The sequence below is a fragment of the Lissotriton vulgaris genome, chromosome 11 (assembly GCF_964263255.1).
Source record: "Lissotriton vulgaris chromosome 11, aLisVul1.2, whole genome shotgun sequence".
Lineage (NCBI taxonomy): Eukaryota > Metazoa > Chordata > Amphibia > Caudata > Salamandridae > Lissotriton > Lissotriton vulgaris.
Window position 1 is genome coordinate 113860123 of NC_141699.1, and position 13565 is coordinate 113873687.

Below are 13565 nucleotides of genomic sequence, written 5' to 3' on the forward strand. Positions count from 1 at the left end.
AACGACGGGTGAGGGCAAAAAAAAAAACACAAACACCATGAAGCGGACAATGCGTCCAGGATGCCACAAGGATCTTCACTCAGCCCAACCCTCTTCAACGTCTACATGAGCCCCCTCGCTGCCATCGCACGCCAGCACAACCTCAACATCATCTCCTACGCCGACGACACCCAGCTCATCCTCTCCCTCACCAACGACCCTGCCACCGCCAGAGCCAACCTACACGAAGGGATGAAAGACGTCGCCGACTGGATGAGAAACAGCCGCCTTAAACTGTACTCAGACAAGACGGAAGTCCTCATCCTGGGATCATCACCCTCCGCCTGGGACGACTCCTGGTGGCCCCCGGCCCTGGGCACCGCTCCCAAACCAACGGACCACGCACAAAACCTGGGCTTCATCCTGGACTTCTCCCTGTCAATGACCAGACAAGTCAACGCCGTCTCATCCTCGTGCTTCAACACCCTGCGCATGCTCCGCAAGATCTTCAGATGGATCCCCACGGAAACCAGGTAGACCGTCACCCAGGCACTCGTCACCAGCCGACTAGACTACGGGAACACCCTCTACGCCGGAACCACAGCCAAGCTTCAAAATAGACTCCAACGCATCCAGAACGCCTCCGCACGACTCATCCTCAACATCCCCCGACACAGCCACATCACCGGACACCTGAGAGACCTGCACTGGCTCCCCGTCAGCAAGAGAATCACGTTCAGACTCCTCACCCACGCACACAAGGCTCTCCGCAACCTGGGCCCCAAGTACCTCAACGACCGCATGACCACCTACACGCCCACCCGCCAGCTACGATCGACCAGCCACGCACTTGCCACCGTACCACGCATCCGCAGAGCCACCGCCGGAAGATCCTTCTCCTACCTGGCAGCCAAGACTTGGAACTCCCTCCCCACCCACCTTCGGCGAACCCAAGACCATCTCTCCTTCAGGAAGCAGCTCAAGACCTGGCTGTTCGAGCAGTAACCTACCCCCCCCCCAGCGCCTTGAGACCCTCCCGGGTGAGTAGCGCGCTATACAAATGCCGTGATTGATTGATTGATGGTTAAAAAAAAACGCACGAAAGACATAGATGGTAGAGGAAGCGGAAAGGAGGAAGCCTCCCAGATGTGGGTGAGGGGGAGGGGGGGGGTGGAGATGAGCGTATTTCTAAATTAGAGAGTGTTTCAAAGTTTATATCTGAGCACCAGGATACCCGTAGGGTGGCAGTAGTGCTATATAAGCACATATACAATACAATACAATTATAGAGCGATGGCAAACAAATTAAAAAGTTAAGTGTGCTCCGAGGCGGTGGGTTGAAGCAAGGAGAGGCTGTCCGAGCAGCCATTACGAGCGTGCGGACGGTCCTGAAAATGAAAAGAAAAGAGTGCTTACTGTCCTTTAAAGGAGAGCGTGTAAAGCCGCAGTAAAAGATCCAGTCCGGGTGGGCGGGGCCAAAACTGGACAGGGTGATTAACCAGGAGGGAATAAAAAGCCTTCAGGACAATCATTACAATTCGTTTACCACAATTAGTGACGCCAAATTACGCACACCAATGGAAATTACTGGCGGAGCCGAAAGTCAACTTCTGAAACCCATTTTTCTTTGTAAATAGAGTGCATTTTTATTCTTATTTTTATTATCATTTTTTGATTTTGTAATAGAAATGTATCACTATATAAGCAAGGCATTTTATAATCTATTTACAATCATTTGCAGGTGTCTCCCTGCTACATATTCAGGGATCTTGAAGAGCCTTGCTTGTCCTTAAAACATGGGGATTTAAGGAAGAATAGACTAATATCCATACCAGGCATCCATGCAGTCCTATTTAATGATTTTCTGCAGGCTTCAGGTCTTAATACGATAAATGACAATAATTATGGTATGTTTTATAACCCTCCTCTTCTGCTCGATGTGTTCATACTTATTTTGACTCTCAAGGGGTATATAGGTGGCTTCCCTTTCGTATTTTTATTTTCACGGTGCGTCTATTTCTATATACTCATTACTTCGGGAATTTGATTAATATTGCAATGTCGTACAAGCATCATGGATACCAGGGTGGTATTTAGCAGGATTCGTTCTGAAGAATAATTTTGTGAAGTAGAAACTCGCCACTTTAAACACTCCAGTATCTTTCTTGTTGGATTCTAAAATATCATGCAATGGAGTATATTAAATTGATGGCTACATCAATTGATGTTGTCCGACTTGACAATATTTCTTCACTTTTCTGTACAGCTGTTATCCATGGAATTATTCGAAAAAACAAGCACTTATGAATTATTCGGAGATGCTTTATCTTTACCTTTATGTGGTGTCCTAACACTCTTCTCTCATATTCTCTATTTTGTCAAGTCCATGTATGCACCTCTCAGACAATTGTTTTTATATGTTTTTTAATTGTGTATATGTGCTATTTTTGGTTTTAAGATTTTGTATTATACACAGTTTTTGTATGTTTTACAGTCCTGAGGTAGTCCACATGTAGTGGACGATATGCGCTGGCTGTTCTGTGTTTTTCCTATGAGAAATAAAGATGACTCTGGATGAAATATGGAAACAATGGACTAACTTTCGGAGGACCTTTGGTTGTGCTGTGCACAGGGCTGGACTGGACTGGGAGCTGAAACCGGCCCTGGCAAACTGCTCAGGTGTGCGGCCAAGCTGTTTGCTAGGGCTGGTTTCGGACGATTTTGCTACACAGGGCCGATTATGCCGGCCCACAGTAACTAAAACGGCCCCCCAGGTGCCAAAACCCGACCTCCACCGTGGCGGGCCACCGGGGGAACGCCTGGTGCCCACTACGGCCAGTCCGGCCCTGGCGGTGCACTCAACATTTTCATGTTGAACTTTTCGGATCCACTGATAGCTCCTGGTAAAGGGCGGGTGCAGTGGATGTCCCCGCAACATTGCTCTTTATATTGTCTATTTTGACTTCTTCTGGGGAATAAGGAGGGAGGTGCGACTGCTATATAGGCTCACTATTTCATTGTTTTGTACATGTCACTAATGCAGCTTCAAATCTGTAGTGAAAAAACAACATGTGTCACTAATACAATTTTAATCAAAATATTCAATTTCTGTTGATGCTCATTCCATGTAGGACATTAATCTCCTCCATCCCTTCCTGCCACCCTCACTCAAGTGCTTGTCTGAACAAATGTTGCCAAATAAAATCTGAAAGAAACTGTGCTGGAAAAAGCACAAACCTTGGCTATATACATCTGGGACAAAGGGAAAACATGAACAATTAGTGTATTGGAGCAGACTCCCAGCCGCCCTACGTTCCATTTCAGAGATCGCAGTCTTTAAGAAACACCTGAAAACCTGGCTTTTTAAAACTTAGCAGCGTACCATTGCTTCTCCCCTAACCTCTTCTGTCAGCGCCTGGACTCTATCATGAGTAGCTGTTTTGCGCTATAACAAATGCATTTCAATCATTCATTCATTTTTATCGCCATTTCAAGTTCTGGAACTCAAAACTGTGAGGAAAATGTCCACCTACTATGTACCTGTACTGTAAATATTAGGTTCACAATTATCACACCAGACCAACAGCACATATGTAACAAGGCTCCAACTGAACTGATTCACAAAAATGTTGCGTGTAAATTCTCAGAACTCATTTTAATTTGCTTCTTACGTCAGTCTTCTGTGTGAATACAATTTTGGAAAAGCACAATAGAACATAACTGTTTCTTTGTCCGCTTTCACCATATTTCACGTTACAAAAGTCCATAATACCAACAAGTGTGAATTCTATGCATGTATCTACTTGCAGATACTGCCCTTAAAGTGTTACTGTGTCTGCGTTAAGCTTCAAAATAACGCAGCTGCTATTCACATTAGAAAAGAATACAATGGCGGTGAGATCACAATTCAGTTTTTACTTTATATGTGAATATGCATGTCAGACTGATCGGTGGTATGCGTTCAACGGTAAAAGACTGCATTATGGTGTTAGAACCAGGAAAGTCAGATCAAAAGTCGAAACCATGAACATAGCTCTCCAATCTCCAATCCGGCCTTCCAAATGTAGCAGTTTCTCATAAATCACCTGGTGTTTTCCACCTTATGGATCATCACATCCCTGAGTAACAAATGAAGCATGACTGAATAAGGCACAGAAATGGTGCTGAAAAGGCTGGGGTAAGGTATCCTTCTCACCCATATTCCTGTATGAGGCAATCAGATGCTGACAGAGAGTTCTTCATTTAATCAACTAACCCTCTTATGTGCTTCAGATATGACAATACTACATTTATTGCTCCGAGTATATTTTGTGAAAACCAGGAATCCCCAAAGATGCTAAAACACTCGGCACAGCTGATAATCATCTAAAAGAACTTACACATTTTGATGGTCATCCATTCTCTACATATTTTTGGCAGATTAAAAAAAGACTGAATACAGATTACAAGTGCAAATCAACAGCTTCCCATGGGTCTGGAGTCGCGATATTGTGCGTGATTATCTTCAGTGCTCCAGGGAACTGACCCCTGCCTCAGTCCTCCGGGGCAGTATGAGGGAGCCACATTTCGATGGTGGCCCATATTCTTCTTAATTCACAGTTAGCTACGATAGTCCTTCAGCAGCTGATTGGCAATGACCAGCCGTTGTATTTCACTGGTTCCCTCATAGATTTCTGTGATACGAGCATCCCGGTAGTGTCGTTCTGCTGGCATATCTGTCACGTAGCCCATTCCACCCAGGATCTGGATAGCCTGAAGAAAGGTAGAGCCAAGACAGTGTCATCTCAATGCAACATGTAAAGAGCACCAAGTAGAGAGCATGAAGAAACAAGTAAGGATGGAAAGGAAACTGTACAGAAGCACCGCAGCAGGCCTTTATTAAATAATCAAAATACACGGTTAAAAGGCCAGTCATAGCTGGGGAACACAAACTGCACGTGGTAGCAAATCCCCACAGATTACCCAGCGAGTTACAGGAAATTAGCACTGGGGTCAAAGAGTACCACAGCACTGCAGGTCACCACACGGCAGCTAACCAGTCTGTCAAAGCAAGTTAGCACTGCAGCCAGCGCAGAATATCAGCAGAATACTTGAATCTGTCAGGAGATCAGCCCTGGAGGCCACAGAATAACCACCATGAAAAGGGAAATGGATACTTCAGCCCGCATGGTAACCCCCTGGGGGTTGCCAAAGGTTAACAAATTTGTCATGGAAAGTTACCAGTCAGTGACAGGATGTGTAATCGCCTGTGATATGAAGTAATCACCGGAAGTCATCGAATACGCAGTATATCAAATAAAAGCACTGCTGGAGGTCACCACAGGGTAACCAGTTTGTCACAGGAAGTTAGCCCTGTACTCCATACAGGAACCAGACAGTGAGTTAGCTCAGCAACCCACAGAGTAACAAGTCTGTGTTAGGAAATCAGCACCAGAGGCCTCAGAGAAACCCGCACTTCACAGAAAAAAGGCAGTAAAAGAGGCAAACGTGCAAATAATGTTTGACAGGAAACTGGCACTGTAGTCCACAGATAAATTATGTTGTCACAGGAAGTTAGCACTGTATCTCAAAGTCAGCAGTGTAGGTAGCTGAATGGCACTGAGGTCTATCAGAGTAGCCACCCTGTCAGAGCACGTCCACTCTGCAGGCCTCGGAGGAAGAACAGGAAGAAACCGAAAGGCTTTTTGTCAGAGAAACCACTGAGTGCACAACCATAAGTAGACACACTGGATACTGATTAGCATATAAGGTGGTGCAACTGGGTGAGTGGAGAGCCAACAATTGGTAGGCTAACTACCAACTTACAGGGATTGCAGGTTTACAAAATGCACTCAAAAAGTAGATCACATGTTATGTAACAATCAAAAAACATATACAATGAACAAAGCGACAGAGAAATGTAAGAATCTCCAGTGGGAGAGTGGTCCGATGGAGTCCTTTATTTTGTAAAACAGCCAGCCGACACGTGTTTCATCGCTATTGCAATGCAAGGGCTCACATTTGTCTAATTAATATAAAGCCTGATTGCATTTTTATCCTTTCAGATACTCACAACCTTCGGGTGGCAGTTTTATTTTTAAAAATGTATTGTCATATAGTGCAGGTTCTGTTGACTAGGAACAGGATGGACTTTTTCTTCCCTGTTCAGATGCGCAGTCTCAGGTGACACAGGCTGTAGGTAATTTGTGCCAGTGGGGCCCACTGTCACTTATCTAAGGTGGCAGGCAATCTTTCAATCCTTTCCACAGACAAGATCCTGTTGAAAAATTTCCTGGCCAAGGCTTCCTGTACTTTAAGGGCCCAAGTCAGGAAGTCATGTCAGCGTGCCCTTTGTGTCACAACTGTGACACTGGTGGAAAAAGACTCCTGGCTCATACTATACTGCACTGAGCCAGCAGAGTTGGGCAGCGGTCTGAGCAGCAAACATTATTCTACACTCACTTCTCAGCCAAAGAAATATACTTTCTTTTACAGATTATGTGAATATCTACTGGCATCATAGAGTTACTGGAGCACTTTTCCAACTTAACTGCTCTGGGAACCCCCTGCACTTTCTTTATATTCACAAAACCCACCTGCCCACAAAAATAAACACCAGTGTGGTCTTTACCAGCATAAAGTAAATCTCTTCTGCTAAACAGCGGGTACCATCACACACACAAAGATGCCATACAGGCTTACCCTCCGTTCCCCCAACAAACCTCAGACATATTCGAAGAGGAATCTCTCCCAGATATTTAGGCTCCTCTATTCACTTCAGAGAGAAGTGACTGAGCAGCAACAGCCAGTGTGAGGCATCAGGGATAACAGAAGTTCCTGGAGCCTTGAAAGGACAGAGTGCTTTGTTAACTCTTACAATATACACCTCTCAGGCTGCATTCTCCCTCATTGGTTAGACATTTAGGCAGCAGTTTGTGTATGAATACTGCAATGTAGTTTTGAGTATGTTTTTTGAAAATACTATATACAGCCGACAAAATCTTGCCTGTATAGAATTCTGGAGGGTGCATAGCACAGCAACATTAGACAGGTTGGACGTTTACCCTCACTATGAATACATATTACAGCTGTGAAGTGTTCCGAGGTATCTTCTTCTTTAAGAAAGTTTCTTCTTTAGTTTACTTCAGTTTTTTAAGAACGTTTCTTCTTTAGTTTGTAAAAGTATTTACTCCAAACACTGTTATTCCATGCTCCGAGGACATCATAATTAAAGCAATTCATTTTGCAAAAATGAACTCTTATCAAAACGCGGAAAGACGAGAATACGGACTCTGTTAGACTATTTAAGCTATTAAGTCTTTTTGTAGCGGGTTAAGTGCTCAGTTCTTGCCATTATGCAGAATCACTTTAGTGCCGCTACTATAGAAGCAAGCCGCCAAATAAAGATATTAAGAAAACTAAAACCCTCCCATCCACAAAAGACCTCAAGTCTGCTGTGCAAGCCCTCGTGATTCCCAGATTGGACTATGAAAGCGCAAACGTCTCCAGCCTGCCCAGATCCACATCAGCCCCATTAAGGGCCTCCCTTAACTCTACTGCAAGACTCATCACGGGATCAAAAAGGAACAATCACATCTCTCCTGACCTGAAATCCCACAACGAGCTCCCCTACGAAGCAGGAATTCAATAGAAAATAGCATGCATGACTCCCAAAGCTCTACACTTCGATACCCCAAGCTATCTCGCTAAGAAGCTTGAACTTTCGGGTGGCTTTAGCATCTTACTACTAAAGTTCCGAGTTTTTTCTGGAAAAAAACCTACAACAGAGCTTTCTCTGGCATTGCCCCTCGCATTTGGAACTCTCTCCCCTCTGAAATGAGAATGATCCCTTCAAATACATCTTTCAAGAAAGAAGTCATACTTCTATTAGTGAACATATTCCTAAAATAGGCCTTCAGAATTTCCCTTTTATGAGTAAACATTTCTCTTGTCATATATGTATATAGGCCATGTTTTACTGATATATGCCTGTGCCTTCATCCACTTGTAACGCGCTCTGATACCTGCAAGGATCACATTCGCGCTATATAAAACTTTTCAAATACATTAAAAAAGAAATAAATTATGCAGCATTTGAAGCAACTGATGTGAACAAGTGAAGAGAAATGATCTGCCAGAAAATGTTCCTCTTCTACACCAATCTGTTGATTGATCCACTACATTTCCACCAAGAACCAGGCTCAGATAGATTGCAATCTAAGTGGAACACAATTGAAAAATAGAGTTCTTGTTTAAATATTCTATGAACTTAAAGGGGCCAGATATGTTTTTGTCATTCTACTCCCACCTATTTATCTACCTTAGGGAGCCCGAGTATTTACCTGATGAGAAATGGCTGTTGCAGCTTCTGATGCAGCTAACTTCGCCATGGCTGCTTCCTAAAGAACACAGGAGATCAAAAAGTAAACATTTATTCCAGTGCATCTTCCTCAGAATAACATTCAGACGAATCCCCCAAATATCGTGTATTTCTCTGTTGAAAGTTTGTTATTCGTCCTCCTGGTGGATGCAACTTGACCCCCAGATAACTCCCATGACGGAAGTTCTGCTACTGAGTTTCATATAAAGGAATGTGGTATTCTGCATTATTTGTTATTTAATAACATCCACCCCAAAAAGGAGAATGGCTCGTGCAAATACAAGCCTGTGGTGCACTAACAATGGGTAGATGTTGAAATAGTCCTAACTCGTCACAGTGCTACGAGATGAGGAATTGCAGCTGCAGGAGGTGAGTACTCCTCTGTCACTCAGAGGGCTAATCTTCTTAGAAAGACACCTCAAGAGTTAAAAGCAGAACATGTGGTATCGTTGCAGAACTTGGAGGCGGTAAACACCGGCACTTGACGGGGGAGGCGCTATAAAAGGGGCCACGGCTGCTCAAGGACAAATGCCATAATGCCCCAACGGCAAAGTTGTAAAAGTGAGCGAGAAGGACATGTGGTTGAACAGAAAGGCATCATGGGAAATGCACTAGTTAGTAGTACTATACCCAGCACTTAAAGAAAATAGTTGCCATTGTGGGTGACACTGGCTCCTCGGCAATGAGAAGACACTCAACAATACCTGAAAATACAAATGATCGCACTGTATTACCTCATGGAGGAGGCACACATTGCAGACTGGGGGCGATACTGCGCTCTGAGGGAAGTGGGTGGTATTAAGAAACTATATACTACTATGGAATAGGCACTATAGCATTCAGAGGGGAGTGGGTGATGCTTGGGGGCTTCAAAGGAGGAAGCACAGGATACTGGGAGGAAAGTGCTGCAGCACTCTGTGGGCTGTGGGCACTGAGGCTCTTCAATGGAGCAAGCATATGACACTGTAAAGAAAGAGCTGCAGTGTCTGAGGGTAGTGGCAGGACATGGGCCATTGTGGAGAAGAGTAGCAGCGCTTTGTGGTGGGAGAGGGGGTGGTAGTTCACTGTGTGCCGGGGATTCCATACCTTAGTGTAGGCCTTGTTGTTGTCCTTCAGCATTGCTGCTCGCCACGTCAGCAGGCGAGCGCTCTCCAGGGCCAGAGCCATGTCTGCCAGTTTAAACTGAAACAAAAGCACAGGGTCACAGACATGAAGACCAAAAACACCCACAGAACCCGACAGCCACCATAAGAGGGCAGCAGGACAGTACCCACCTACAAACAAGACAACTGCAAGAGGTCAGCCCCAGAGTACCCCCAAACCTGACACCAACTAAATCAAAGGGAGATCTCCTACCTAAATCCAGACATCATTGCTGGGTCATTAAACAAACATTTCTTAACATCAGAACTCCTACAATATCCAGCTATCCTTAAAGAGCTCTCACATCAACTTTCGAGGTGTATCTAGGAAGCACCTCCACATCTGCCACTGACAGAAAAGTGAATTTGCAGAGCATCCCTACACTAAGGACACCAGAACTGGTGGATTTCAAATTCAAGGTAAGACCTGAGAGAGCCTTAGCAGAATATTCAGAAAAACCAGCAACAAAACACAACCGTGGTCTCGAGACTTTAAAATCTATGTCACTAATTGTCAGCTTGCTCATTCACTCTTGACAATCTAGTTTATGATAGTCTATTAATCAATCTAGTTTATGATAATCTATTAGGTGTTACGGCCTGTACTGAATCCACTACACAAAGACAAGTGCCCTAAAGCGTGATAAACAAGCATTGAAAATGCAATAGGTCTCGCCTTTAATTAAGTTAAAGCCATTTGCTTTGCTATACAATGCGATTAGCAAACCAAATGGCTTTAACTTAATCAAAGGTGAGACCTATTGCATTTGTAATGCTGGTTATGTAGGGTGTCCGAGGATTGTGAAAGAAAAGTTTAGGCAGCCTCAATTGGGCTGTCTCTACCAGTGGTAAACAGTGACACCTGTACTACGGCGTAAAGCAACAACCTTCCCTGACTCTTTGCTGGATGATTAAGAAAACCTCGGATGTTATCTTGGGTCACCCTCATTATAATTTGTTAAGAAGGACTTGGTTAATACTAATGCTTAATTGAAATGACAATAGCATTTTTTTTTACCACGCTGCTGGTTACTTTCATAGTTCTTGCCCGATTCATCAGTAGTACCAGGTGCCAGCTGTTACCTTCTTCCCACTTTCCAGTATCTTTGCAACAAACACTATAACATGTATCCTACGTGATCCTCGTCACTACCATCAGGGACTGCATTGCTTCGAGTTTGTTCCAGAAGAGGAGTGGGGTTACCTCACAAACGGAGGGGTATCACAGAGGGGCGAGCAAGGAACTTTATGGGCCACGCCACTAAGGTGTCGAGTTGGGTGATGTAAGCTACACAGAGTATCATTTGCGTTTACTTTGACTTTTTTATGTATTCCCATACTTTCCCAGGTCACTCGTGTAAAGTATTCATGCCGTAATGTATGTGCATATATGTACGATAAACACAAACCACAGTACCTTATAACAACGTCCATGCTGTTAAGGTGGAGGTAATGTGCATAGCGCCTACCTTTAACACGTGTGGGGTTAAACATTTGTGAAATGTAATATTTTTGCGAACGTGCAAAAGTTATTTACGTTATGGTTAATTTTACACGAAGCTCTCGAGTTTCCATGGTTTGCGCGTGAGTAGCTCATGCAGTACTGTTTTTTTGCTTTGCATTGGAGGACTTGTTGTCCTGCTTATTTCATTACAGCATCTGGACAGCACATCCCAATATGCAAAGCAAAAACAACAAAAACCTGACCGCATGAGCCTGTGAAACTTGTGAGCTCTGCTTTACATTGCATTTCCCTGGCATTTGCTCTGACCTACCTAGAGGATTCCCACCTTTGCAAGAGCGGTTCGATTGTGCATGTGCACCAGAACGCCATGACAAATCACTCATGCACGTCACACATGTGCGTATATTATACCTATGTGAATTACGCACAATGTCCACATCCATCCATACCTTTCAGATGACGCGCTTGTTACCTCAGGACATAGAGGAAAGAATCAAATCCAAATCCAAAATCAACTAAACAGTGTGCGGAGGAGCTGGTTTTGCTTTCTTTAGCCTTACACATATTCCTTAATGATACCAGATATGAAATGTCCTTGGACTCTATACTAATGTCTTAGCCTTGTTAGGGTGTTTGTGTTCCCAGTATAACTGTGCGCGGAAAGGAAAGAATCAACTAAACAGTGTGCGGAGGAGCTGGTTTTGCTTTCTTTAGCCTTACACATATTCCTTAATGATACCAGATATGAAATGCCCTTGGACTCTATACTAATGTCTTAGCCTTGTTAGGGTGTTTGTGTTCCCAGTATAACTGTGCGCGGTGCTTGATACCCACAAAATTAAGAAAGCGCACGGCTGAATAATGCCACGGAATCTTATCAGCCTCACTGCCAGCTCTCAGACAGACCTCTACAGACACCCGAAGACCCGTCGATTCATGCAGAACCCAGGGCACCCCTCCGCATTCTAGTTTCTTTTGTAGCTGTGTCACATTGGTCTTAAGGGCAGAGCAATCAATTCTTTCCGAGGCCTTTCATGAAGTTCTATTTCAAAGCGCTGCCTAAACAACAAGCGCTCACCATTGCGGGAAGGCAGCCGCTGTTTATTTTTGCATCGCACTTTCACTCAAAGTGAAAGTGTGATGCAAAAATAAACATGCGGCGCCCTGTCTCATTTTGGGATGGCCCATTCGGACTGGATCTCACGGCTTGTTTATATAACACGCCTCTTGAGATAAGAAACTGCTTCACGACAGCTGTGAAGCAGACGAGCCAGTCCGCATGGGCCAGACCAAAAGGCGAAAGGGAGGCAACGCAAACAGCTCATTTCCAATGGCATTCCACCTTTTAGCATAAAGCCCTTTTCTGAAATCCCTCTCTCACAAAATGTTACGCCAGCGAGCAGCGCATGCACTGCAACGCAGGCAAGAACTAACAAGCATTGGAAATGCAATAGGTCTCGCATTAGGAAAGTTTGAGCGATTGGTATTGTAAATGACACTTTTTTTATTTATGTGTTGGTTTTGAAAATAGCAAAATTAATAGCTTTGTCAGTTACAATGTCAATAGTTTTAACTTTCGCAAATGTGACACCTATAGCATTTGTAATGCAATGTGTGTTGTATTTACGTGACTTAGATGTATTGATATTACAAATAACAATGGCATTTAATTTTGTAAATAATTAATACTGAAATAAAATGTATTGTAATTTATAATGGCAATAGCTTAAATCGGCGAGGGGGGGCAGGTTCTATAGTCGGAGTTGAGCTAGTTCCAAGGTTTGGAGCAATGGGGTTGAGAAACAGCATCCTGGGTATACCATCCCTCAGCAACTGGAAGGATTTCAAAAATGAAAGGGCTGTGTTGTTTTGATTGTTTCTGAGCAGAAGCTTGTAGCCCTTTTACATTTACTTGCAATTGTTTAATGTTAAAGATCTAATGCAGCCCCTGTGCTTAGATGCTGGAACTGCGTTAATTAGCATTGCTGGCGGGCAGGGGAGGGGGCGGAGCGGTTTCTATTTCCTTGTTAACTGAGACATCTCAAGGCCCCGTTGTGGCTTGTTTAAAAAAAAAAAAAAGTTTTGCGCATGGCTGCTGGTCCAATTGTTTCATTGTGTTGTATTTGCTTAAGAGGCTGCAGGGCGCGTGGAAATCAGCATTTAGAATAGTGTACAAATTATATCTGTTGTTTAAGCCAAGGGTTTGCAAGAGGTTAAAAGTCGGAAGCAGGCTTTGAAATGTGTTTTCAAAGCCCCGAGCAATTGGCCGGGCAGGATGGGTTGTGGGGGGAGAAAGGATTCAGGATGGCAGAGAGAGGGGGGGGGGCAAGGGGGGGGCAGGTTCTATAGTCGGAGTTGAGCTAGTTCCAAGGTTTGGAGCAATGGGGTTGAGAAACAGCATCCTGGGTATACCATCCCTCAGCAACTGGAAGGATTTCAAAAATGAAAGGGCTGTGTTGTTTTGATTGTTTCTGAGCAGAAGCTTGTAGCCCTTTTACATTTACTTGCAATTGTTTAGTTGTTTGTACCTTTATAAATTCAAAACAGCCTGCCTATGTATTATGTGTTTCCAGAGGAAGCAGCCGTATCTGCTGTCGGCAACAAAGTCACATTTTCTGTA

At 44.0% G+C, this 13565-nt stretch overlaps 1 protein-coding gene across 2 annotated transcripts in view; it reads right to left on the reverse strand.

Moving 5' to 3' along the window:
- Positions 1–3615: 3615 nt before the first annotated feature.
- Positions 3616–13565, reverse strand: part of ACADS (acyl-CoA dehydrogenase short chain) — a 138786-nt gene continuing 128836 nt past the window's right edge. For both annotated transcript variants that reach the window (XM_086942846.1, XM_086942847.1), the window contains exons 8-10: positions 9425–9520; positions 8301–8357; positions 3616–4731 (exon numbers count right to left, since the gene is read on the reverse strand). In XM_086942846.1, coding sequence (XP_086798972.1) covers positions 4579–4731; positions 8301–8357; positions 9425–9520 — 306 coding nt within the window. In that variant the 3' untranslated portion in view covers positions 3616–4578. The remainder of the gene's footprint in view (positions 4732–8300; positions 8358–9424; positions 9521–13565) is intronic.